The sequence below is a fragment of the Polyodon spathula genome, chromosome 8 (assembly GCF_017654505.1).
Source record: "Polyodon spathula isolate WHYD16114869_AA chromosome 8, ASM1765450v1, whole genome shotgun sequence".
In the NCBI taxonomy this organism is placed as follows: Eukaryota; Metazoa; Chordata; class Actinopteri; order Acipenseriformes; family Polyodontidae; genus Polyodon; species Polyodon spathula.
The window spans coordinates 33,891,362-33,918,407 of NC_054541.1; the positions used below are offsets into that span (position 1 = coordinate 33,891,362).

Genomic DNA, 27,046 nt, shown 5'->3' on the forward strand with positions numbered 1-27,046 from the left:
GGTTGGGAAGCAGAAAGAAAGCTGCATTTTTTTCTCTTCATCTTTTTGTTTTATGTACTTTATTTTTACTTTGACTAAATTGTGTAAAATGTTTCGCACACCCTGACCTTGGACTATTTAATGTTATCTAGTTAGATAAGGCCTTCCAAGATTAGTGCCAGTGTTTGGGAAACCAGCTGCTAAAGTTCTCTTTCTGCGTTTCAGGGCCCCTACCTGATGTGTTTTTTTTTATCAGCACGAAGGATATGTCAGGTGCAGTCCTATGGCCTAACAGCAAGTGAATGGTGAATATTTTAATTAAATATAGCATTGTAGCACGTTAAACTGGGTCATTAAGGTAGAGGTAGAGCGTTCTGACTATACAAATTCCACAGATATTCAATTGAATTGTGATTCTGTGATTGTCTTGGTGGATGGCTGCATTGTCATTTTACCAGAAACAGAATATTCACCCATCACAAACATACAAGGGTAATGCTAGGATCAATCTCTTGGTACACAAGTGCATAATGTACATTTAAAGCAAGAGTTATGCAATGATGATACAATGATAAGGAAGGATTCCAGCCATGCCTTGTACAAAATCCAGGGTTATGATTGGATGATCCAGGGTAAGTTTAGCGATAAGGGATGCGAGAAAACACAAGATTGTTAGGTGAATGAAATCCTCCCATTTATCATTGCATTCCAGCTTGCACTTTCTTTGTTATTGCTTGTCTTGATCCAAACATTGTTATGTTTGTATTGGTTACTGGCAATGTAGTCTGCACAAGACGATTCCAATAAGTATGATCTGAGCTCTTTACAGATAATGCATCTAGTGTCCTGAAACCTTACAATATTCTTCCCTACAATACAAACAATAGCTTGGTTTACTGAACTGTATGCCTGTGCTCACCTGTCAAAATCTGATCTCACCAAATAGTTTCAGACTTAAAGAGAAAGTATGGTGTGAAACAATATTTGACTACAAATTTAAATGGGAAGCTTTATAGTTGTGGGGGGCACTTTATATACTCGGATATCCAACTCCTTCTGCCTAGCCAATACTTAAAGGCCTATTATCATTTTCATTAGGTCTAATGGTCTGGCACCCAACCTTATATATAGGGCCAAAAATATCCTGTACTGGTGCCTATATACCCGTGTGATTCCCAGACGAGTCTGTGGCGGGCGGGCCCCAGTTAACTCCCAGCAGTCCCTGCGCTTCCTCTCTCGCTGTGTTTCCATCATGGCGGACGTGGTGCGGCAACAGGAGCAAGAGAAAAAATCTGAGCTAGAGAAACACCAGAACGGGGAGCTGGAACTCGAAGACAAGGAAGAGGCAGATACGACAGAGGAAGCAGCTAAGAAGAAAAAGAAAAAGAAGAGGAAAAACAAATCTGCTGCTCCTGGTAAGAGTAAAAATATTGATAATCAGGCCACGATTATACAACACGTTTCTTCCTGTCAGTTCAGTGCGCTGATGAAGCGTCCAGATTATGAGAAAAGGCCAGCTGAAAACACGCCTTGCAAAAAATAAAAACAGACGGTTTCTTTTCCATATTATAAAAACAAAATACGAATCGGCTCAACTGTGTTGTAGATTTTTTTTTCTCGTAAACTTTCTTTTGTTTTTGAAAGTTTGTATTTTATTTTTACTAGTTGCAGAATTTAAGCTTGCATTATGTACGACTACTACTGTACTTGATTGATCGCTTAATGCAGTGAAACGTGTTTTTTTAAAGAACAAAAATATGTTAAAGAATGTGTGTGTGTGTGTGTGTGTCTATATATATATATATATATATATATATATATATATATATATATATATATATATATAATTAGTGTGAAAAAAAAACATTTACAACACATTATACGATTACCTACATACATGCATATTTTTGTATAACTTATTTAATTGTTTTTCATACATGTTCACAATTGCTTACTAGCTTTTAAGTAAGCAAGTTTATGTGTGTTGTACATCGAGAGATGTACATGTTATAACATGCTGGGACTACTTTTACTGAAAATTTAAATAACTAGCAGGTACACTTCATAAAATCTTTTAGCAGGAAATAATGAAAATGGGAGTAATGCCAATGCTACTGGTGTTGACAAAGTAACAGATCAACTGGAGAAACAAGCCCTGGAAGACAAAGACAAGGATGAGGAAGGAGAGGAAGGCAAGTGGACACTTAAGTACTTAATGGTTTAATGGCTAGTCAAGTGTTTTGCATCACCTTTTAACATAATTGATCATAATCTCTTATTTAACATCAAATAAACCACAAAGTGATATTGCAGTTGTCTCCCACAAACCACAGTAGTACACAGTATTTCATGTTATATTTCAGTGTCACATTTTTCTATTTTTGTCTTTTCATTAAGTCAATGGAAAACTACAAAGCGGTATGTAACTTAATATGTTAATGTAACATTATTCAGGAGATTTAATTTGACTTTATGAAACAAAATCAGTTAATTCTATAGGGTGATGCAGTTGTTTTGGCCAGTCAAGTGTAATTTAATTTCCCTCATATTCTGCATTGTCAAATGCTGTTGGCTTTTTTTTGTTGATTCACTTTCAATAATTGTATCGACCCTCAATCGTCAAATTTGATAAAATGGTAAATTCTTAATTTCCAGTCACAGATAACTGTAGTGTATGTGTGTGTGTGTGATATATTTTTTTTTTTACAGATGGAGAGGAAGGGGAGAATTCGGCTGGGAAGAAGAAAAAGAAGAAGAAAAAGAAAAAGGGATGTGAGTAATGTTTTTTGACCTTATTGGTTCATTGCAAACTTCTTTTAATATTGCTTTGCGCTTTATACACACACAAGTATTTGAAAAATGACGGAGTCTGTTTGACTGCTGGATATAGTCAGGAGTGTGCAATTCATATCGCGGGACACCCGGGACAACAAGCTTTACTGTTATACTTTTGCCAGTCAGACAAGTACTTCATGCGAATGAAAATTAAAAAAAAAAAAAAAAAAAGAATCTGAATTAAATCTCAAAGCAAAAGTATATACAGAGTACACAAATACGCATATCCTTTTAATTCACAAACCCTCAGTAACACACAGTAACAAACATACTGTATTTATATTAATTCAACAGTACTGTTAAATTGCCTTTGTCTGCAGTAGGAGTGCCGTAAAGTTCTTCTCCGAATTCTGATGCGACTCACCGCAGAGTACCTTCAGTATCTGGCTTATATACAGTGCCTTGAAAAAGTATTCGGACCCCTGACCAATTCTCTCATATTACCGAATTACAAATGGTACTTTGAAATTTCGTTCTGTTTGATATTTTATTTTTAAACACTGAAACTCAGAATCAATTATTGTAAGGTGACATTGGTTTTATGTTGGAAAATATTTTTAAGAAAAATAAAAAACTGAAATATCTTGCTTGCATAAGTATTCAACCCCTGTGCTGTGGAAGCTCACAGTTTGCACCGATGAAAGAAATTGCCCTAATGAGGACACAGTTACCTTACCATTGGCCTCCACCTGTGAACCATTAAAGTTGCGGTCACATTTTCTGGATAAAAACCCCACTGTTGAAGGATCATCGGTAAGGCTGTGAATCTGAAGGAAAATGAAGACCAAAGAGCATTTTACAGAAGTTAGAGATAAAGTAATACAAATGCATAGATTAGGGAAAGGGTACAAAATAATATCCAAGTGTTTGGATATCCCAGTGAGCACAGTTGGATCAATAATCAGGAAGTGGAAGCTGCATCACACCACCCAAGCACTGCCAAGAAAAGGCCGTCCCTCAAAACTCAGCGCTCAAACAAGAAGGAGACTTGTGAGAGAAGCCACAGAGAGGCCAACAATCACTTTGAAGGCGCTACAGAGTTCAGTGGCTGGGTGCGGAGTAATGGTGCATCAGTCAGCCATATCAAGAGCTCTGCATAACACTGACCTGTATGGGAGAATGGCAAGAAAGAAGCCGTTACTCAAAAAGTACCATCTGAAAGCACGTCTGGAGTTTGCCAGAAAGCATGAGAGTGACCCAGCTGCAATGTGGGAAAAGGTTTTGTGGTCAGATGAGACCAAGATAGAGCTTTTTGGCCAAAACTCAAAGCGCTATGTGTGGCGCAAACCTAACACTGCCCATGCCTTAAGATACACCATCTCTACAGTGAAGTATGGTGGTGGCAGCATCATGCTGTGGGGATGATTATCATGAGCAGGGACTGGGCATCTTGTTACAATTGAAGGAAGAATGGATGGAGCAAAATACAGGAAAATACTGCAAGAGAATCTGCTTCAGTCCGCTAAAAAACTGAAGCTTGGGAGGAAATTCACCTTTCAGCAGGACAATGATCCCAAGCACAAGGCCAAAGCAACATTGGAGTGGCGTCAAGAACAAAAAGGTGAATGTCCTACAGTGGCCCAGTCAAAGTCCTGATCTCAATCCCATTGAGAATCTGTGGCACTATTTGAAAATTGCGGTCCACAAGCGTCGTCCAACCAACCTGAACAACCTAGAGAAAATCTGCCAAGAAGAATGGGCCAAAATCACTCCGACACTGTGCAAAGCTGGTACATACTTACCCCAAAAGACTTAAAGCTGTTATTGCAGCGAAAGGTGGCGCTACCAAATATTAATGTGTGGGGGTTGAATACTTATGCAAGCAAGATATTTCAGTTTTTTATTTTTCTTAAAAATATTTCCCAACATAAAATCAGTGTCACCTTACAATAATTGATTCTGAGTTTCAGTGTTTTAAAATAAATAAATAAAAATATCGAACAGAACGAAATTTCAATGTACCATTTGTAATTCAGTAATATGGGATAATTGGTCAGGGGTCTGAATACTTTTGCAAGGCACATATATATATGTGTGTGTGCGTGTGCATATACTTAACCTTAAACTTTTGTACTAAATATTATTCTTTGAATATCAATATACAGCTTTATATATTACACTTGCTTCTGTTTTATATATAGCGATACCAAAGTGTAAAGTGAGTCCTAACTGCAGTTCAGCTGTTATAAATGTTATAAATGTTATAAATCTTTTTGTCTGAAGCACTGTTAATTATTTCCTGCCAACAGCAAAGGTTCAGACTGATCCACCTTCAGTTCCAATCTGTGACCTGTACCCAAGTGGAGTCTTTACAAAGGGTCAAGAATGTGAATTATCCATCTACGGTTCAGACTGATCCACCTTCAGTTCCAATCTGTGACCTGTACCCAAGTGGAGTCTTTACAAAGGGTCAAGAATGTGAATATCCATCTACGCAAGACGGGTAAGCTTTAACCCTTTTGCAGTCCATTTATTCAGCACTTGTCAGGCGTGTCAGGTCCAATTTATTTTCACCCACGCTGTTTAAAATGTAATTTTTCAGAGTAAAACTAGTGTAAAACACATTGCATGGCAAATTGACATCAGTACTGAATCTCCAGCCAAGCCCCACCTGTTGTTCGCTGTATTTTTCACATACCTTTTTATAGACATGCATACTGATAAATGCTGTCCTAATTACTCGTTTTATCACCAAACTCCTCAATAATGCGATCAAAGTCATTATTTTATTACTATAACATCTCCAAAAAAACTCTGCAAATGTCTGTGATATTTTTTGAGGGCTGGGTGCAGAAGCAGCTACCTCCTTTATGTTCCTGTTATCTCTGTAGTGGATGGGGCTATGAGATACGCCATTTTTTTATTATATTTTTCGGTTTTGTTCATCTTCTATTGGTCTCACTCAGCCACTGAAAGGTTTTCTCTGCTTTTTCCATCTAGAGACCCGTGCTTTAAGTCTTTTTGATGTCGGGCAGGAAAGGGAAAATTGTAATGTCGGACCTGGTTTGACATAGGACTGCAAAGGGTTAATGCAACACAGTATGTTTCATTGTATTTCTTCTTCTTTGCAGACGAAGTGCTTCCTGGCGCATGACCAATGAGGAAAAGAAAGCACTGGATAAAGCCAATGAAGAGGTTTGGAATGATTTCAGACAAGCAGCTGAGGCTCATAGACAAGTAAGGAAGTACGTCTCAAGCTGGATCAAACCTGGAATGACCATGATTGAGATCTGGTAAGATTTTTACTTTTTTCAAGTTGTCTTTCAATGATTTTTTTAAATGTGTTTTTATTGTACATTATTGGTGCACACCTCCATTTTTCTCTCTTAGGATTTAAAAAAATTAATGTACAGAATCCCTTGTCTCTTTAGGCAAGGACACTCTGCACATTTTATTGCGTGCACCAGAATCTGTATTTAGAGTGTAGTGTTTAGCCAGCAAATGTCCTGTTTTAAGTTAATCAATTTGTAATTCCAACTATTTTCCAGTAACTGCTGTGGTTTTAGTCAGTTTAAATGCTGGTTTTGAACAGCAATAGAATCTCTGTTTTGCCATTTAGTTTTCATTGGTCTTCTATCTTTAACTAGCTGTTACAAAACTCTTTCAGTGAAAAGCTGGAAGACTGTTCCAGAAAATTGATCAAAGAGAATGGTTTACACGCAGGCCTGGCATTTCCAACTGGCTGTTCTCTGAATAACTGTGCCGCTCACTATACGCCCAATGCTGGAGACCCGACAGTTTTGCAGTATGATGATGTCTGTAAAATAGACTTTGGAACGCACATCAATGGTTAGTCTCAAACCTTTCATTGAAACACAGCGTATGTAGATCAAGCATTTGCAATGCTAAGTCTTGGTAATCCCATTGTTTTTTGTCAATAGGTCGCATCATTGATTGTGCTTTTACTGTAGCATTCAATCCAAAGTATGATAAGCTTCTTGAAGCTGTGAAAGATGCCACCAATACTGGAATCAAGGTATTTAAGATTACCCTCTTCCACCTTTCTGTGTGGTGTTCCTTTTATTTTATATTTTATTTAAAAAAAATATTACACTGTTGCCCTTGTACCCTGCAGAAGTAGATAAAAGATAACCATGTGAAATTCAACCCCCTAAACAAACTAACCTGTGGTAATTACTCCAGTACTTTGTTTGTTTTGTTCATCGTTCTAGTGTGCTGGGATAGATGTCCGCCTTTGTGATGTTGGTGAAGCTATACAGGAAGTCATGGAATCCTATGAGGTTGAAATTGATGGCAAAACATATCAAGGTGGGCTCTTTTTTTTTTTTTGGTGTGCTGGTTTAGCAACATTGGAGGTCCTCTCTGTCCATTGAGATGGGATATCTTAGGCAATTGTGAGCTTTCCTCTTATTATTCTGGTAACAGTTTCAGCTACTGCACTCATTTTGTTTGTGGCCAAGCCAGCCACAAAGTTGAAATGCTGTAACTGGCTATTCCACCAAGTGTAGACGCTTACAGTATATAAATACTGCTAAGAGTTATCTGTGTTTGTTGAACACTCATGCTATTGTGGTTAATAGGTTAATTAGTGGAGAAAACCAAGTCATGAAATAACAAATTATTTGCAAAGTAATAAATACTCTTCCATATTTGCCATAGATTTCTGTTGAATTTGCTGTGTTTTCTTACAGTGAAGCCAATACGTAACTTAAATGGGCACTCCATTGGACAGTACAGGATACATGCTGGCAAAACTGTTCCCATTGTCAAAGGAGGAGAAGCAACACGAATGGAGGTAGGTTGCTTTTATTCAATCTGGTATGTTAAGTACACCATAAAACATAATTGCTATTGGTGCATAGTCCTAAGTAATGTATGTATTTTTTTAAATACATATTTGAATAGGAATAAGCTTTTTCTACGTAACATGGAGAAAGCAAAAAAAAGGAAAGTGTCCAGTTTGTGACCCATTTATTAAACATGTTCTTCTAAGATGATTTAATCATGCATTTATATCAAACTGCTAAATTGTAAAAACTTTATAATACCCTGCAGATAAGTAGTTGTCTATGTAAAAAAACAAGCAATCAGCATACTACAATATGGAAGTATTCTAGGTGGAATACAGCCTCCTAGTATTTGAGAAAGTGAAAGCCATGTGTAGTATGCTTTATGCAATACTGTAATGCTAATCTGACTTGAGTGTTATACATTTTTAGCTGCATGCCAGGCTTACTGAGACGACTTTGGTGTTTATCAGAGTGCCGTTTCAGGGTATCGTTAAATCTTTAGCTACCAGATGCAGAGATATACAACCAATAATGTGTGTGGCTTTAAACAATTACCATTCTTAAAATGGAGCAACAGCTGTTCCTATTTCTACATTTAATAGCTATGCTTTTTGGAAACTAATTCAAAATATGTAGCTCTAAGTAATGCATGCTTTACCCCCCAACATACAAATTGTTTAGGACTAGCGAAACTGACTGAGAGGCTTTGAGTTGTTTGTGTTGCAGACTCTTGTATACCTTTTAATGTGCAAAGGTGTGCAAAAAAATGTCTTGACAATTCTGGTATTTTTGTCAACGCTTTAAGGTATTAATATATACTTTTTTGTAAAGGAAGGAGAAGTTTATGCCATAGAGACTTTTGGCAGCACAGGAAAGGGGGTCGTTCATGATGACATGGAGTGTTCGCATTACATGAAGAATTTTGATGTTGGACATGTGCCAATCAGGTTAGTTATTTTTCATTTACAAGTGGATTTGTTTTCTGTACTAGATAATGTTGAGTGGAGATGCAAAGTTTACACCAGATATTGTAATATAAATGTGTAACACAAAACACTGTATAAGCGCTAAATTATAGCTCTTTTATGGTATAATACACCCGGTGTAGGTTTCAAAGTAGAGTAGATATTCTGGTCTATTATCTTGGTTGTACAGAAGACCATGGAACCTTGTTACAGTTCCTTCCTATGATATGTAGCATATGTATTATAAATCCGTCCACCCATAGGAAAGAGAACTGTTAATGTTTTATAGTCTTTCCTTTCCAAACCATATGTATTTTCATCTTTGTCTTATCTTCCAGGCTACCCAGGGCTAAACACATGCTGAATGTAGTTAATGAACATTTTGGCACGCTGGCTTTTTGCCGCAGATGGTTGGATCGCCTGGGAGAGACAAAATACTTAATGGCTCTGAAGAACCTTTGTGACTTGGGTATAGTGGATCCATACCCTCCACTCTGTGACACTAAAGGCTCCTACACAGCACAATTTGAGCACACTATTCTGTTACGCCCCACTTGCAAAGAAGTTGTGAGCCGTGGAGACGATTATTAAGCTCTGCAGTTTTTCTTTTGTTTCTTTCCGACAAGCTTTATCCTTTCTCACTTTGCTTTGGCAGAAATCAGCATAAACTAATTAATCTGAAGCTCGTGTCCATCTAAGCAGGGGACTTGTATCATATCTGCTATGTTTTGACATGGCTGGGAAATAACTGAAAACAACGTTAGTTTGTCATCTTTTTGTATATTTATTTCTTTATTTTAAAGCTTTCTTGAACTAGAAACGACAAATCTATGCACATCCTATTGCTGATAACACCTATGCCCAGTGTAGGATTGCCTTTTTTAATTTTCCTGAATTTTTTTTTTTTTTTTGTAAAAATAAAGATCAAACTCAAATCTGATTATTGGTTTCACTATTAATTTTCAATGTAGTAATTCTTCTTTCCCCTGCCTCGTGTACTTTTAGAAGAGAACATTGTAATTTATGGTCTTTCTGATTTTAATTGGGCATGTTACACTTTTTAAATGATTTAATCTTGATTTGTATTTAGCAGTAATTACACAATCCTTGTCACAACTTCCATCCATGATTCAGTACACACTGGGAAAGCCTCCGCAAACACCAGAAAGTACAGTGTTAAGGATATTTATGTAGGTAGTAATGAGCACGCTCTGAACTGTGTTTGCCTTCACACAGACTCTAGTTCTTGATTATTTGTTAGTTTTTTTTACTCCCACTATAATTAATTTTGTACCAGAACTACTTTTGGGAGCAGCAGTCAGAATTACATGAAGCCTTGTTTCAAATTTCCTCATGTGTGAAGATAAACAGATGATCTCTCATGCAAGTATTAACTTGGTGTGAAAACAGTTGAGTATCTATAGACAGTCTCACTACTGCAGAATTGATTTGAATTTGAAAACTAAAGATGGTAACAAACTACACTACCGTTTGTTTACAATCTGAGCCAGAATAATGAATAAGTAACTGAAAATGAGGCATGGTCACAAAGTCCATGCGCATCATTTAAGTTGATACCGGTTTGTCCATGACTACTGCTATTCTGATGGAATAAGATTGTGATGTCATACCCATGTTCAATATAATACAGTATGTATATGAATCTCACATCCAAGTACTGTAGTTTAAATGGGTCATGAATGTTTTGTAATTGGTTGAGTAACTGATATAAAAACTGGCACCCATTTGTATTCTCTTACTGTCTGGAACATTTCACCCAGTTACAAAAAGCAAACACAAAAGGGGTAATTGAGTCATTTTTCAGAACTTCATGATAAATCAAGATAATTAAGAAAAATGCACATATATGCCCTTTACATTATACAGTAGGTTACATCAAACAGTTCATAGCTCCTGAAGACAAATTCGCAAGAGAAAGCTATTTTACACAATGAAAGTCTTTGTGATCAGGGGTAAATTGAGTAGTGCGAGTGATTGGGACCGACGCATTGATGATCGAGCCCGATTGTGCTTTTGTTTTCAGAAAGTGGGTGCAACTGCAATGCAAAATGATGCCTCATCTTTCGAAATGATAGTATTGCAAAGACAGAAATTACAAAAGATAAAATCTTTTAATAAAAGTATTAAGCACACCTGTGCTCACCAGATACTAACCTTTTTTTTTTTTTTTAAATTCACACCATGTCCCTTTAGGAGTTTGTAACACCTATCATAACTTTTTATTCTTATTTGCTTACTTAATAACTTACATATATTAAGCAAGTGTATACATTATGTAAATAAACTACATATTACCTGTAAGTCCCATTTAAAAGTATTTTAAAAAGAACAATTGCCTAGGCACAAGAATGCTACAGTAACCATGGAACACGAATGTCTGGTATTGATAGAAACAAAATAAAATGAGATAGAATGCAAATAACTTTTTTTTTTCTTTTGTAAAAACATTCTCAGTTTATTGAGGTAAAGTTATCTAAAATTGAGGTAACAATTTGCATAGTATTACTTCCAAAGATTTACATTAGAAAAAAAAACCCCAAAATATACTACAGAACACTGAATTTTTACAAACATCTTAAAACAAAAAATATTCATTGCAACTGTGCTGTACTCGACTATTTTGCCAATTTTAAATATGACTAGAAAAGTAGAAGCCAAAATGTTTAGCTGGTTATCTCAGAAGAGGCCTTTACATGCTAAATGTTTCCAGAAGGGGTTTGCTAAACATTCAGATTCTGGCATCCCTTTAAGATCTTTTGGTATTCCAAATTAGAACAATATAAATTGCAAAACATGGTCACATTTTCAATAGTATTCTGACAGTGTTTTGAATTAAAATTATCCAATGGCCTGTTCTCATTTTACCTAATTTTAGTTAAGGCTGCACCAAGGCTGAATGCAAGGTTGCAATACAGATTTCAGATTAATACAGTGAAAAACACAAAAAAACCCAAAAAACGGTTTAAATTGCTTATCTATAAAACATTTAAAATGGATAGGTGATGACATTTTGATTCAGAGCTTTCAGTCAGAAAACTGCTCTGTTTTGCAATTAACAAGCTTCTTTGAAGAGAATAAAAAAGCAATCCTGGAAGGTCAAAGACCAATCTGAATACCTGGCAAGCCCTGTGCATTCGTGCACTGCAATCTCCTTAATAGATCAGTACACCACTTTCCCTGAAGGGCATATCAAGACAGCAAAACAAACATGAATTTACATCTACAAATGTACATCAAGACACTTGCATTACTAAACTACCTCTCAGAACTGATTTTATGTTGCATTACCAAGAACTTTGGTTCCCCCAAAAAATGTATTATATTAATAATAAAGGGAATACTTTGTGTTTAAAAAATGATTACAGCTAAGTCTGTGATGCTAAAGCATTTTTATCCCAATATGCAAATGCAAATGTTGATACCCCCCCCCCCCCCCCCCCCCCCAAAAAAAAAAATGGGTATGTTCCCATCCTCATTTAATGCCTATTTTCTTAATGTCAAATATATTGGACATTAAGCAGAAAAGGAATAAAATTAAAATATTTCAGACCTGTTCTGAGAAAACATCCAAAGCCAGGACTAAATGCAGGCCTTCCTTCTATTTTGACTGGGTACTGAACTAGTCACAAAAGATTATTTGCCACCCCCCCCAACCCCATAATGAAGAAAATTCTAACTTCATTGTTATCTAATATTATCAATTACTCCATGTACATTCTATAAGGGACTATTAAAACATAACTTATATTCTATGGTTGTGTCAGTACAAGAAGTGCACAGTAACTGAGATTGTTCAGTTGAAAGGCAAGTATCTAAATATGTATTTATTCTCATGAAATAATTATGAAACTAATTCCTTCTGAAAGATCATAGCACAACAGACTACAATAATTTCCTTATGGCAGTTCACCTTGTTTAAAATGCTTGAGCAGTTGCCTCATACATGCAGCCGAGTTATTTTTATCAATGTAATTCAATTACAGCTGTATATACACTTACTCTTAAAAAATGCATTTACAAACATTGTATTACAAAACATTATAAACAAAATGTACACTAATTCACAAAAGAAGGAACCTTAAACTAGTATTGTATTCAATACTTTGTGTCCATACTTCATATTCACAAAGAAAAGTCTAAACAGTGTACAAAGACTAAATGTCTTTGGATGTGCTGATGTTTTATGTGAAGGGTTACCCTTTTCAATGCCATGCTGGTGTTCAGCTGCTGGATGATTGCTCTGGTGAGGCATTGTTTAAAGAGATGGTCCTTTCTCCTGAGAAACACGCTGGGTATAAAAGAGTATGTAGGCCTGTGCCTTACACACTTCCTCCACAGTGCAGATGTTTAACTTGGAATCATTACAATGCACCCAGAACCCTGCAGGAAAGGGATTTTGAATCAAATTTATTGCAAGGTCATTAACCCTATAATTTCAGGCTAAATTAAAAATAAATAAGGAGTGTTTAATCCTCTCAATACATTGGTACATGATATCCATGTCTATAAACTACCTCTGGTCTGTACATTAATTTGTTTAATTGATTAAAAAGCAGGCAAGCAGTCTGTTTGTATATATAATCTCTATCTACACAAGATTCATAAGGATAGTCAACTATTCAAGGCACAGCCCTGAGACAGTTTGAGATATATTATGTGATGCAGGCAAAAGTCTATAACTTAACTGATGGAGTGGTATTTAAATGCAAAAAAGCAATTTCATTGAAGACACATTTACTTTATGATAATGTTTAGTGCTGTAATGGTTTCCTGCTAAAAGCAAATTACAATTTGGCAGTGCAATGAAGCTATGAAAACAAACAGCACCTGTTTTTCCTGATGATATTTATTTCTGCCTACTTCATCTATATGCTTTTAAAAAGGAGAAAAAATAACAAAAAATTATTGTACTTCAAGCAGTAATAATTCTTGCCTACCTCCTTCTGTATTATAGCAATACGAAGTGTAGTGTCCCGAGCCAAATCCCTTTCCATGATGCATCACTACAGCAGACAAGTCATATATGAAAGAGTCTGGCCTGAGGGTCCCTGTGGAATCCCTACAGCAGTAGGGCTCCATGTTCAGTATCTGATCAAAGCTGACATGGACTCCAATTTTCTCACGATGATTGCGACCAGACCACCTGAATGACATAGATTGTGAATAGGGTAAACTTTAAAGCACTCACTGAGACCACTACAAGTATGCATCATCACAACTAGCACTGTACAAAGCTACAATCAAAACAAATGAATAACGCAATATTCTAATGATTTTCTCAAAGATGATTTCAAGTATTATTACAACTCCTTGGCAGACTACTGTAAAGGCCTGGCATAGTCACTCAGGCGATATCCTTGAATGACACCTACAGTTTTCGTACTGACATAGGACAAACCATGGGAAATACAGCAATGCAGTAAAAATAAAATGCATTTATGGGCTTCAACATTTTGTTATTGCATTACTGTGTTCCCATATGGCATGTTTAATGTGAGAAACACAAAAAGCGACTGCACCTGTACTTAATCATCATTGCAAACATTTGGAGGCCTTAGTAGGTGTTACCTAAAACGTTTAAGGTGCAGTCTCAAGACCTGAGGCAGTTTGTGGACCATGAGCTGTTTCTGAGCTTCCAAAAGGATGACTGGTTTAGAAGAAAATCTCCTGCGCTTACCTTAAAAACACGAGGGGAGAAAAAGGTAAGTTACTGTATCTTACCACATGATAACTGTAATCGTGTCTTACTGTTCATGAGTAGCTCAGTGTCCTGTTCTTGACAATATATTGTTGTGAATACAGGCAGCATTAAAAGGAATAGTATTTTCTTTCTTCCTAAAGCCGGTCTATTAAACTCTCTCTGTTTAGTCTACTGTTTGTAAGTTTGTTAAAAAAAAAAAAAAATTGGATCTGCATAATGAGGGTAAAACACACCCATATATCTTTAGTCAAAGTCCACATTACTTATCAGACAGTGCTGTGTGAGTAAAGATTCAGAACAATATGTAATCTGAAAGAAATAATGGCAGTAAAACAATCTGAACTGAAAGACCATAAGGTTCTGTAGTTACTATACTAAAGAACAAGCTTAATCAAAATATCTTGTAACTACCAAATTAAACTATGTGGTAGTGGGGGGGGGGAGCTTCACAAAGCTTTAACTCAGGGGTTAAAGTCAATTTAATACAATAAAAAACACAATTTAAATGATGTGCCTTCCTCCCATTGTAACATACACACACAATGGGGATTTATTAAATGTTGGGAGTTGGTGGTGGTGGTGGTGTATTAATACATTCCCTGTAAAACTATGAAAAATGGTTATTTGCGCATATTATGTATTCATCATCAGAATATATATTAGCTACTGGGCTGGAGTAACAAATCTAGAACTGTTACTCTAGATTCACAAACAGGTAACTTTGAATCTGCGCCAAGTGGGCATATGTGATATTTCATACATACTGCCTTTACTCACTGTTGCACTGATCACATGCATATATCTTCCCTTCCAAGGCTTCTGTCTCTGTGAACTTTGCTAACATTTCTGTCAGCAGGCAGGGATACTGCGAGGCAGTTTCTTTTCCGTAGCAGTGGTACCTTTCAGGGAATTCCAGTGACAAGTCCCAGAATGGCTCTACGGTATTGGATTTATTGTCACAGGCAAGGCAGGTAACCTGTCAAAGGAAAACAGGTTACACTTAGTGCATTTCTTAAATGGTTGGCATTTACTTTACCTCGGAATAGCCTACAGAAGAGTTACCAGTATTCTTCTAGTCTCCCGTTTCATCCAGGATTGACAGATGAGCGGTTTCCTTTGATCTTTGTTGCACATACAACCTGTCCATTTTAATACACAAACAGCGATCCAATATAAATACTAGCCCTCTTTTAATCTATTCTGTATTGTAGTAATTTTGCTATTAGTTGACCCATATAACCACATTTCCTTTTAAAACCACCCAATGTGTACCAAAACTGCTAAGAAACACTTGCTTCTTTTTTGTGAAACTATGTGGTGTGCAAGCCATATTCATCCCTACTACATTGATCTGCTGCATAATGGGAGAATCTAATAACATAACTAGTGAAAAGACATCAGCATCTATTTCTATAAAACAATTTGGAATGGCATATTTCCATGAAAAAAACAACATACATTTCAATTTACTCTGGAGAAATGGTACCCTGAAAGGTAGCTTCAAAATCAATTACATTTTTGTGGGTCAATAAGTAGTGACAACTATTAAACTGCTTTTGTAAATAATTGCTTTGCAGTGTCAAAGCAGCAAATGCTTCTGTAAACCATCAATAAATCAAAATGACATGCAGACCTCTCTATAAAAGTATTTTCTTTTATGGCGGGAATCTACTTTGTATTCATTTGCAAATAAACATTTTGTAACTGGATATGGAAACAGCCCATATATACTGGCGCTGCAAACCAGAGTAACAGGAAATCCAGATAGGCTTTATTTATCATTACTTAGCATATTCCAAAGTAAAATTAAACACTAGTGATACTGATTTGTCGAGAAGTTTTTTAGTACAACAAAAAGATATATAAAATCAACCTGGGGTCCCCAGTGCCTCACCTAGTAAAATGATTGCCTCTTGGAGTGCAGGGTGACTAATGAAAGCATGGTTGAAGTGCAGAGTGAATCATGCAAGCGTGTTTCAAGTGCATAATTGGACATTTCAAATTGGGTAGAAAAACAAAGGTAAAGTTGATCCCCCCAAAAATGGACACGAATAAATAAATTATCCACAAATAATTTCTATTTGGATACCTACATTCACCCAAGAAAAATAAGTTAGTTTTATATATATATATATATATATATATATATATATATATATATATATATATATATATATATATATATATATATATATATATATATTTATGATGAAAAATCTGTTATTTTACTGTTGACTGCTATCTTGCCAACGTATTGATTTAAGTCCTTAAATTTAACACATTTACAATCTGCAGCACAAAAAATAATCCCATTGCAAAAATCGTTACTAGGAAGATATTTTTTTTTTTAACTACTGTGGCAAGCCCTTGGCTTATATTTCCCAAATGAGCACACAGCCCTCATATAAAAACTTTAAAAAAGCCTAAATTGCAGATGTTTCCAGTACGTCATAATAACTTGAAAATAAAAATGCAACCACAAAGCAACCACAGAAAAGACATGTTGATTCAATCCTTTCTAAACACAACAGCTTCTAGACTTTAATGAGAAAAATGTGTACAACACAAAAAAGGAAACCCTTTTCACATAGAAAGAGTAAATACAAATGATTGAAGAAATGTGCTTTGTCAAAATGTTTTAGGCTTTGAAAACCCAGTATGACTGTGCCTTGAGTTACAGCCATAGTTTCTGTTTTTGTTTGTTTGTTTGTTTTTAATTGAATGCTGCTGTCAAGTACTTTATTGAATGAATGTAATACTTTAGTAACCTTAAAAACTAAAATAATTTAGGCTATTGTGTGCTATGCTCTCCTGCACTCAGTTGTTAACAAGATACTAAATCCCTCCATGTTAACTTGTGGTTTTGCAGATTCAGGCTGGGTTTCACTCAAACTGCAGCATCCTGTAAGCTGAATGAATATATCCCATGGGGGCTAAACCCAAGATAGAGCCCACAAAGAGGGGAGGGCGGGGATATACAAATCAGCTCCAAAGGTTCTACTTCTCTAGAAAACAGGGGATAAGAAACGTATCTATTTCAAGGCAGGTTTTGGACCACCTACTCTCCTGTAACTTCTGCTTTATTTAATTTAATTATTTTTTCAAAGTGTGTGTGTGGGTGGGGGGGGGGGGGGGGGTAAAGAAGTGCTACAATGCACTTACACTAGGCAGAAACAAGTCTGCCCAGATAACATTTGTTAGTGCAAGTTTAACATGTCTTCTAGCCTGAATGAGTGAAAGTTATTGAAACCTCCTCATCTGTCAGTTTAAACAATGAAAATAATAACTTGGAAGCAATTTCTCAAGGACACTGCATATGTATAACTTATATTTTAAAGAAGAAATGTGTTTTTACCTGGATAGCCCAAATGTGGGTCCTGCTTTTACACATCTTTTACTGTAACACAATTCCATAGCTGCAATGGAATTCTGACCTAGGCTTTCTACTACTATCTCTTTGTGCCAATAATATCACTGCTTTCTGGCCATCTATATCCATCTCCAGTATTCAACTCATAAAACAAAAAATATGCATTTGTTGCCAAATACAACCATAGTAATGACAATCACTACAGAATATTGAAAAGGGCAATGTGATCAAGTATAAAATGATACAAGAATAATTAATTTGTAAGTAATAAGAAAAGTGACTATCAATATGTGTACAGATCCCAATGATTGTTTGAAGTTATCAGAGAAAGAAAATTTACCTGTACTGTTAATTTTTATTTAAAAAAATATGCATATATATTTATGCACAAGGTATCATTAAGAAATATTTCAACCCTTACAACCTACCTGACTGAGAAGCTGCCCATGAAATATAGTGTTGATAACATTCAGGACCTGTTTGATAAGCTTCCTCTGTGAGGCAGGCATGTGGGCAGGCTGTACAGTGCCCGTGGTCTCCAGTTCCCGCTGCACTTTATCCAAAAGCTCACAGAGGAACTCCTGAGCATCCTGTTGGGCATAGCCCCTAAAGGCTGGGATAAGCCTCCACACCGAGTGGAGCATGGCGAAGGGGGACACCAGAGCCCACTTCCCTGACCACATCACCTGGAAAAGGGTGTGCAGTTCATGGCACAGGGAAATGTGTTTGGAGCTGGGCTCCTTGGGCTGGATAAGCTCCATGCTCCTCGTACGTGAGGCTCCTCCGCTCAGGCCTGCTGATAAGTTCCTCCTCTTTAAGATGGGGGATGAGGGTTTGTGAGCACTGCCATTGGCAGCGCTGGCAAGCAGCTCCAGGGCTTGGTTGAGGTCAAGCTGCAGGAAGCACTCGCGGAAGATGTGCAGGTGGCTCAGCACTTGCAGGATAGAGTTCATATAGCAGGTGTTGCCCAAATTGCGCAGGCCTGTCACACCAGGGGTTACTGTGGGCCTCCGTTTGATGGGAGAGTCTCCAGACTTTAACTTGCCTGCTTTGAGCGAGGTGGATGTGGTTGTTTTTTTTTCCCCTGTGCATATCTTCCTTTGCTTATGAATTGCTGTTGATACTTTTCTTCTTACTGCTTGTTGCTGTGGTGGCACTGGAATCCTGCTAAATGTCTTGGGCAAAACTCCCCTTACATTCATTGTGGGAGTGCTTGTTTGGCTCTGCTCCTTCAGGCGGTAGCTCTTCCTCGGAGGGGTGCTTTCCAGCTCCTCCTTCAGCCGACGCTTCAGCTCCTGCCTCCTCTCCCGGGTCTTTGTCCTCCTTATCTCTGCCTCTTCCCTGAGTCTCTCCTCCTCTGTCCGCCGCTTGCCTCCTTCTGTCAGCTCGAACCAAGAGCGGAAGACACGGCCCATTAGGGAGCGTCTCCGGTGCCAGAGCGCTGTGAACATACGGTCCTCATCCCACAGCAGCTCCTGCACACTGCCTGCAGAGATGTCTTCACTGGCCATGGAACGTAGAGTTCGGCCGCTGCGAGTGGTGCACTCATAGTTCTGGCTCTTGATGGCACTTAGCGTGCTGCGTAGCAACTTGAGGTCTCCCGTGGCATTGTCATTCAGCACATAGTCGTCACACAAGTAGCAGAAAACGTACAGCTCATTCACCTCTAGCGCCACGGGGTGCTTCTTTTCCTGAAAGTGCTTGATCGCATGTTCCTCAATGTAGCGTCCACAGGCCACGTGTGAGCAGCTGAGGCAGGCCCACACCGACTCTGTGGTGTTACAGTCTACACAGTGCCATTTCTGCGGGTTCAGAATCGAGTGGTCCTGGGCAAGTCGTAGCCGTCCAACATGTTTACATTTATCCATATCTGTTTCAGATCTCTGTTCTCAATAAGGCGAGTTGAGGCTCACCCCGACGCATCTTAACCTAAATTAGAGAAAAAACATCTTTTATTTTCTTCACTTTTTCCTTTATTTATTCTGCATGCATGCCTCTTTTTCTCCAGTCTGTTTTAGGAATTAATTTACACTTTAATTTTTACAACAACAATTGTTTCACATAGGGGCACCACTTTGATTTATAGCAAGAATTCACTACTTCACAGTAATATGTATAATTTATGTGGCTATATTTCCAGAAGAGTTTCTATACTGTAACAAGCTTACAGCTGTGTTTCTAGTTAATGTGTACTGTAGTTACACACATGCACAGATTATTTTTGTTCCTAAATTCATAAACTAACATTTTCAGAGTGACTTAATCCGATATTTTTCTGTTAGCTATTTAACCTTCAAAAAGGTTTGCACGCCCATTGCATTATTTATTGTAATTATTACCTTCCACAATGTGTTGAAGCAAGCCACAGATTTTGCCATTTGAAAACAGACTTTTAGAACAACTGCTGCTACTATTCCAAGTTACTGATTTTGTAGCTTTATTACATGGCCAATGTGTCACCTAGCAGAAAAATACCGGATTCTGTTGAATCAACGTCAGTCAAATTTTCACCATTCATTTCTGGCTTTTAATAACTATGTGCAAATAATGCCTGAGGGGAAAAAACTGCCTATAAGTAGTTGCTCTATGCATTGAATGGTTCGGGATTAGGGCTAGGGTTATCTTCAGTTCAGATAATGAAGACATGAAGTTTGGCGGCGAGATGATATAGACTCAGCTCTCTGATTGATTACGCTTTCCTGTTACGCTACAATCCACATTTTGAATTTTTTTAAAACATTTTATTTATTCATTTATTTTGACAATGCAAGAGGTCGTAACTCATGAATGGTTATTGAACACTTTGCTACAACACTACTTTGGATGTTAATTTATTATTTTGTGTTGTGTTTTACCACTGGAAACAGCAATTTCTTACTTGTAGAGATTATGTATAGCCCTTTATTTTAGTGGACCGGAAATTTCTTGTGTTTATGTATTTTTTTTTAAATGTAGCAACTTTTATTTGAAAGTTTTTCACCCATAAATGTGTTTTTGCACTGAACACTGCATGCAGCTATAAAGTTGAATATTTATTTTGTGAAAATATTTTAAATGACAAAACAGTGGACATACTGCAACAGCTTTGAATTGTACTTCACCAGTTATTAAATACAGGGTGTTTTATTTAAAAGTTTACCCAGTAATAAATTTGTATAATTAAATTAGAATATTAGATTTCCTTTTCAAGATGTAAATGAATAGATGGGAATCTAACAATAGTCCTGTGACAGCTCTGACCTTGACTGCCATATGGGAGCTGTGATAAGACGAATCACATCAGTTGAGTGCGAGCTGTAAAAGAGTATGTGACTTGCGTTTTTTTTTTTTTTTTTTTTTTTACTGTTAAGTTAATGGCATTAAATATCAAGCAATGTGTTTTTGTTTTGGTTGAAACATATACTGAAACAAAATCATCCAAAATGTGCACAGAATTAATGAAAGAAAAATATCCTGTTGAGGAATATGGGGAGCCACCATCAAAGCTAGCTATTCATAAGTTAGTGCAGAAATGGGAGAAGACTGGTTCTGTCCAAAACCTAAAAAAGGTGCGTACAAAAACCATGTTAACTGAGAACAAAGTGGAAGAAATGCAACAATGACTATTGCATAGTCCACACTTCACTGAGGCGGCTGTCTGCACAATGTGACGTGCCTTGTATATCACATTATCGAGCATAGCTCAAGTTAAAGGCTTCAGGAGCTTCTAAGTTTCTAATTTCATTTTTCTAATTTACTATTGGGTAAATTTAAATAAAACATCCTGTATGTTAACTGCTTGTCTTGATTCTTTACTGTGACTGTGTGCTGCGGTCTACCTTTGAATGTTAAGCTTGTAAACGTAATCCATCTACCAAATATAAAAAAAATTCCCTCAACAATAATGTCTGTAATTTGGCCCCTGCACCCCTCCCACCACCACACTTTTGACTTGACAACTTTACACCACCTGGCAGTGACTCGGCAGAATCTGGTAAATAAATAAATTATATAAATAAATAAATAAATAGATACACATTTTCAGCTGAGTTTAACAGACCGCCTTGTTTTGCACAACTAAGCTAATCATTGAAGCCTGCAGCTTTGTTAACAATTGTGGGGGATCTTGGATTTGTCTCAAGGGGCTGTACCAGAAAGAATTAAGGAATGGCTTTTGTTTGTTGATGCTGCTGCCACGCACAAATTCTACGACAAAAAAGCAGTGATGAATGGCTTTCAGAGCATTAACAGAAGCATGAAGCCTAAAGTCTCAATTGAACTTTGGGTCTAACCCAATAAACGGTTTATTTAAAACATGTTTCCCTCTTCAACATTTTTATAGTCTAACCTTCATCTCATTACAGTATATGTGCAGACATTTTGCCAGTGCAGTGAAAAGAATGATTTCGGACTGCATTTCCAAAGTGACTTTTTTTGTACTTATTCTTAAATCTCTGTCTGCTGGCTTCTTTCCCTATTACAAAGCACACAACACTGCATATTTTATAAATTCAAAAGGAGATCCTACCAAATGTCCTTCATTGTTATGTTGTTACAAACTTTTGCATTGCATAAGAGGCCCCTCCCAACTCAAAGCAAGGGCACTGCACATGTCTAACATGTGCTAAAAAGTTAACAAATAGCAACAAATAGTTTTTCACTAAATCACTGACTTTGTTCATTATGAATTAAACTTATTTATGTCTCTTTTATATCGTGCCAGTTGTTCACATAAAGGCTTGTTGCTGTACAGAGTAGACTGTTTATTTGTTTTTAAAGCAGTGAATAAAAACATAATTCTAATTAGGAACTACATCCACCCACAACATGTAGAGTTAAATAACGCATAAAAGAAAACAGCGTTTAATTAAACATTGAGTAGTAGAGGTGACACAGGCTTGCAGTAACAGTGCATTAATCCGACCAGCCACTACAACTGCGTGCTGAGAACAAGATGCCCTAACTCAGCAGAACTCCCAAAACACTTAACTGCGCAGTACAGAGAAAAGGAAATGCTACAGTTTGTCATTTAATGTTTAACTCTGGAAAGTTTTATAAATAGCGAAGAATGAAATTCCCCAGTAATTTGAACAATCACTCTGGCTTGCATCAGAAACCATATTACAAAATTAAAATCCTAACTTTACAATACCGTAAAACTCAAACTTTAACTTGAAACAACGCCATAGTAAACGACTGATACCAAGATAAAACTGGATTTCTCTACTGCCGCAATGGGCACATAAACTGACCCCATGAGCTACAAATTCCCACGGGCTTCTTTACAGTGTTTACTATATTACTACTGCCAAAACCATCAGGTCAGAGGATTCCAGGATATGAAACCCTACACGAGCGACTACGTTTTGCTCCTTTACAAGATCTGCATACTTATGAGTTATAAGTTATATTTACTCTACAGACACTGCACAATATCGCCAATACGAAAAGTTCGAAAGGCAACGATAACACAACAAACCTCCAGAGTCTCTGCCCGCCTGGAGATGCTGTGGTGGAGATTATAAACCCCACTGGCTCCACAGGGTGTCTCCTCACAAGAGCTAAAGCTAAATTAATGTTTTGACACACTATAGAGGACCCTGGATTGGTAACACAGGTTTAAATCATTCGGTGTGGCACTCTGTTTATTTGTTTTATGTGTTCTGTATTTTAATGAATATACAACACTAACGTACCTACGATACGGCACTCACTCCGTCGCCATCTTGTCTGCTCACATTGACTGTCGCGTGGAGCACTCAGCGTCCTCCAATGACGTCGCCAAGAGAAATTGTGTGTGACGTCATTGCTCTCCTCCCACAAATAGTAGACTGGGAGTGGGTGAAGGGTGCCTTGTAACGGGTGATTTGCCTTGTTTTTTGTCTTCGAACGATGATGTGCTAAGTACTTTTGCGGTATAGACCAATAACGGAAAGGTAAGACTATTGCTATCTCTGTTGGTATGTCTTCCAGCCTAAAATCCTTTTTTTTGTAACTTAAATTTGCAATTACCTTTTTTGATATTTGCAATCATGTGGTTCTTAATGCGGTAACTAAAATACGGTCGTTGATTTACTTTTTAATATACTATGTTATTTTTTATTTTTTTACCTGAGCCTGATCTAGCCTGCATTACAATGAGATGAAAGATAATCTGTCAGCTAGCACTCTGGAGCTGTGTGATGATGCGTCTGCCTCCGTTAACCAAGATCGCTACAATACATCGAGTGTATTCCCAGCTGACGTTTCAAAACTGGATGTCAGGGGCAGGGGTACTCAATTACATTCGCTGGCGGGCCAAATAAGGCAATGTCCAAACCTTGGGGGCCACAGGGTGCTCAAGATGTGAGTATTGGTGAGGGGCTGTTTACATTTTCATGATAATCTACTTTCAAGGCATACTTTACATCCAGTACCAGAACTTTGAACACTACACTTACAAATGAGAAATAACTACTAACAATGATACAATGTCTGATTGCCATTTAATAATCAAAATAGAAAGGAAACTTATTTTTCTGACAATATTCAAACGACATCTTGCAAAAAATTAATTATACAAATCCCCTGTAATGCTATTAAAACAGCATGTTAGTAATTTAAATTTTATTAAAACTGTAAAATGTTCTGAAAATGACTGCGCAGCGAGCATTCAAGTTAACTACTAAACTCAACTAGTGATCACTTTATTTATGTTGTATAAGAATCTTATTAAGCGCCTAATTAAAAGTGTAGCACGGTGTCTAAATATGCATGTTCTGACTCCAATGTGTTTACATGTAAATGAAAATGTCTAAATTCAATACACAGCATGACAGTAAACAGAGGAAAAAATAAACTTAAGTGCATATCCAACGTGCCATCTTTGACAGGCGTGCGGTAGGTACATTTCTTACTGTTGCCAAACAGGTTTTTTTTTAAACCCAAATAAAAGATTTTTGACAGGCACAGTTTCTTCTGCATTTACTGGTGGCCGCATTGCTGTTTTTCCATGTATTTCTACAATAAAGCCAAACATACAGCAGCCCCTCTCAACTTCCCAAGCGTTTCAAATTGGAGACACAAATCTGGTGTTTTGCAAGATTAAAAAAAACTTAGGTGACGGTACCCGGCATCCAAAATGAGCTTTTTGTTTTAGTATTTAGACCCTCATCCTGGAAACTTTGTATCTGTAGAAGACGGGAAGATCATGGGAACTCACAAAGGTAAGTCAACGATTTCCGTGAACAGTGGAAGAAAAAGGTTTTAAACAGTCAGAAAATATGTTTTTTTATTAGGATCATACTTATAATTTTCTTTATATCAGGGGTATACTAATTGCAAAGGTTTTTGAACAGGAAAGCTAAAGACTGCATATCACCATTTCAAACGTAATAGGTTAATCAATCATATAACTTAATACAATACCTAAGCTAAAGTACATTGTTAACGTATTTAAATTAGATGACTACAAAAACTACTTTCACGTTCATGTTCCAATCACATGCTGCACATTTCCCTGCAAAATCTAACGAAATTAAAACGATTTCCAATACTATTCTAAAACTATATGTAAAACTGCAATATTCCCGAATAGGTTGTGAAGGCTTTGTTTTGATCCACTGAATGAACTATAAAGCAAAGGATGTCAAAACTTAAAATTATACACATTTTTCGTGTGTGTATTTCAGCCAGAAACAGTGCAAAAGACATCACTTTTTTTTTTTTTTTTTTTTTGTATCCCAGCCATTGTAGTTTCTTCGAATAAACAAAGTGGCAAATTACACGTTTTCATAAATAGTGTTACTGAGGGTTTTTTTAAGCTGTGCACACAAGTGAAAACTGTCAAATTTAACGTAAATAAACTGTTCAAGAAATAAATGTGGAAAAGGGGGCGTTGCCAAAGAAAAAAAAAACAACACAATTTTAGTTTTTGTATAGCTATATTACTCTCCTCATAACAGAAAATACGTAACATTCACCTTGCTAGTTTGGCCAGTGTCTGGAAAGTGTGAAGCTGAGTGATGTACATTACCTGCATCTGTATCCCCCGACTCAGATTCACTCGCCAAATCTGAAGCAACACTTTGTTGATGTTGTGTTAATACCACAGATCATTTGCCATTTTAGACACAGGCGTGGATTTTTTTTTTTTTGCCGACGAATTAATATGCAGCAGTGTTTGTAACAATATTCAGATAGTTTCTCCTCACTAAAGAAAATATATTACTCCCTACCGCTGTTTTCATATGGTACTAACACTTAAGCTAAATGGGCAGAGGTTTGTCACGCATGCGAAAATGAATTCTCGTTAGAAAAGTAGGTATAGTGATTCCTTTATGATATTGCTCCCTAGCAGATTTCTTTCATATGGTACTAACATTAAGCTATGGGCAGAGGTTTGAATCACCCGTCATCGAAACAGTGAATTCTCGTACTACCGCTGTGAAAGCTTACTTCGAATCGGTTGTAGTTGTCGACCGGGATGATAAATAAATAAATAAATAATCGGACTGCGGGCCGCCAGTTGAGGAACCAATGGGGGAATTCCAATATGCCAATGAATAAACACGGCCATGTTCAGTAGTAGCCTACTGTTAAGAATACTATGCCAACACAATTTTATTTTATTTTTTCTCGATTAGATTTAGTGTAGAATCAACACAATTACTGAAGTACATTCACAGAAAACCAAAAAAGAACATCTTATTAATACTAGTATTAATACTAATACTGTTAATACCTTACTTGGAACTCTGGAAAATCCAAATGAGAAAGTATGTCCCACAGTCAGCAGGCAGTGTGGTCCAGTGGTTAAAGTCCAGGGATTGTAACCAGAAGGTCATCAGTTCAAATCCCACCTCTGTGACTGAATCACTGTGTGACCCTGAGCAAGTCACTTGTGCTCCATCCTGCAGATGAGATGTTAAATCAATGTCCTATTGTAAGTGACTCTGCACATAATGCACAGTTCACAGCATACCTCTGTAAAGCGCTTTGTGATGGTGGTCCACTATGAAAGGTGCTATTTAAAAATAAAGATGTTATTATTGTGATTTCCATTACATGAGAGTAGATGTTTCACCAAGATAAGCACCAACTAAGACATAGCTTTACAGTAAACTAATGTGATCCATCTGCATTACCATCCTTCTGCTTTGTGTTGATGGTTGAGGTCTAATGCTGGCTCCAGGGATCAGCTTATTTTGCCTCCCCAGTACATCAGCACAACGGCTGCAATGCTGGCTCCGGGGATCAACCACAGTTCACAACTGTCTGGAGTGAGCTAAGTAGGGTACATCTCTGGGGTCTTCAAGTGGGCACCTTCCATTCTCTTTGTTTTGTTGACTAACCCAAGACACCTCAAGAGGGCTCAACAGTGATTCTGATATACCAGCATCACCCCCCTCCATCCCCCACTAAACTCTATTAAGCTTCAGGTATCCTTGCAGGGTAATGAGCTTGC

At 37.1% G+C, this 27,046-nt stretch overlaps 2 protein-coding genes across 4 annotated transcripts; one reads left to right on the plus strand and one right to left on the minus strand.

Annotated features, from left to right (window-relative positions):
• Positions 1–1,202: 1,202 nt before the first annotated feature.
• Positions 1,203–9,470, plus strand: LOC121319829 (methionine aminopeptidase 2-like). 2 transcript variants are annotated; one of them, XM_041257685.1, is made up of 11 exons: positions 1,203–1,394; positions 2,058–2,171; positions 2,689–2,755; positions 5,132–5,257; positions 5,886–6,047; positions 6,422–6,603; positions 6,696–6,790; positions 6,987–7,083; positions 7,467–7,570; positions 8,397–8,512; positions 8,869–9,470. In XM_041257685.1, exons 1-11 carry the CDS (start codon positions 1,232–1,234, stop codon positions 9,119–9,121), a joined length of 1,479 nt encoding a protein of 492 aa, XP_041113619.1. In that variant the 5' UTR covers positions 1,203–1,231; the 3' UTR covers positions 9,122–9,470. The 2 variants fall into 2 exon arrangements, with proteins under 2 accessions (XP_041113619.1, XP_041113620.1); XM_041257686.1 differs by having other exon boundaries at positions 2,061–2,171.
• Positions 9,471–12,022: 2,552 nt separating this feature from the next.
• LOC121319830 (ubiquitin carboxyl-terminal hydrolase 44-like) lies at positions 12,023–24,307 on the minus strand. 2 transcript variants are annotated; one of them, XM_041257687.1, is made up of 6 exons: positions 23,298–24,307; positions 18,051–19,551; positions 15,030–15,228; positions 14,120–14,228; positions 13,489–13,694; positions 12,023–12,931 (listed from the first exon to the last, which is right to left on the minus strand). In XM_041257687.1, the coding sequence occupies exons 2-6, from the start codon at positions 19,488–19,490 to the stop codon at positions 12,807–12,809; spliced, it is 2,079 nt and encodes a 692-aa protein (XP_041113621.1). In that variant the 5' UTR covers positions 19,491–19,551; positions 23,298–24,307; the 3' UTR covers positions 12,023–12,806. The 2 variants fall into 2 exon arrangements, with proteins under 2 accessions (XP_041113621.1, XP_041113622.1); XM_041257688.1 differs by lacking the exon at positions 23,298–24,307 and adding an exon at positions 23,081–23,242.
• Positions 24,308–27,046: the final 2,739 nt, after the last annotated feature.

Excerpts from the sequence above, each read along its gene's own strand:
- LOC121319830 (XM_041257687.1), bottom strand. The coding sequence starts at position 19,490 with ATGGATAAATGTAAACATGTTGGACGGCTACGACTTGCCCAGGACCAC. Across the intron at positions 15,229-18,050 it reads ATGGGCAGCTTCTCAGTCAG|GTTACCTGCCTTGCCTGTGA; the intron begins GTAGGTTGTAAG and ends TTCCTTTGACAG. Across the intron at positions 13,695-14,119 it reads CTGCACCTTAAACGTTTTAG|GTGGTCTGGTCGCAATCATC; the intron begins GTAACACCTACT and ends TATGTCATTCAG.
- LOC121319829 (XM_041257685.1), top strand. The coding sequence starts at position 1,232 with ATGGCGGACGTGGTGCGGCAACAGGAGCAAGAGAAAAAATCTGAGCTA. Across the intron at positions 2,172-2,688 it reads GGATGAGGAAGGAGAGGAAG|ATGGAGAGGAAGGGGAGAAT; the intron begins GCAAGTGGACAC and ends TTTTTTTTACAG. Across the intron at positions 2,756-5,131 it reads AAAAAGAAAAAGGGATGTGA|GGTCAAGAATGTGAATTATC; the intron begins GTAATGTTTTTT and ends GTCTTTACAAAG.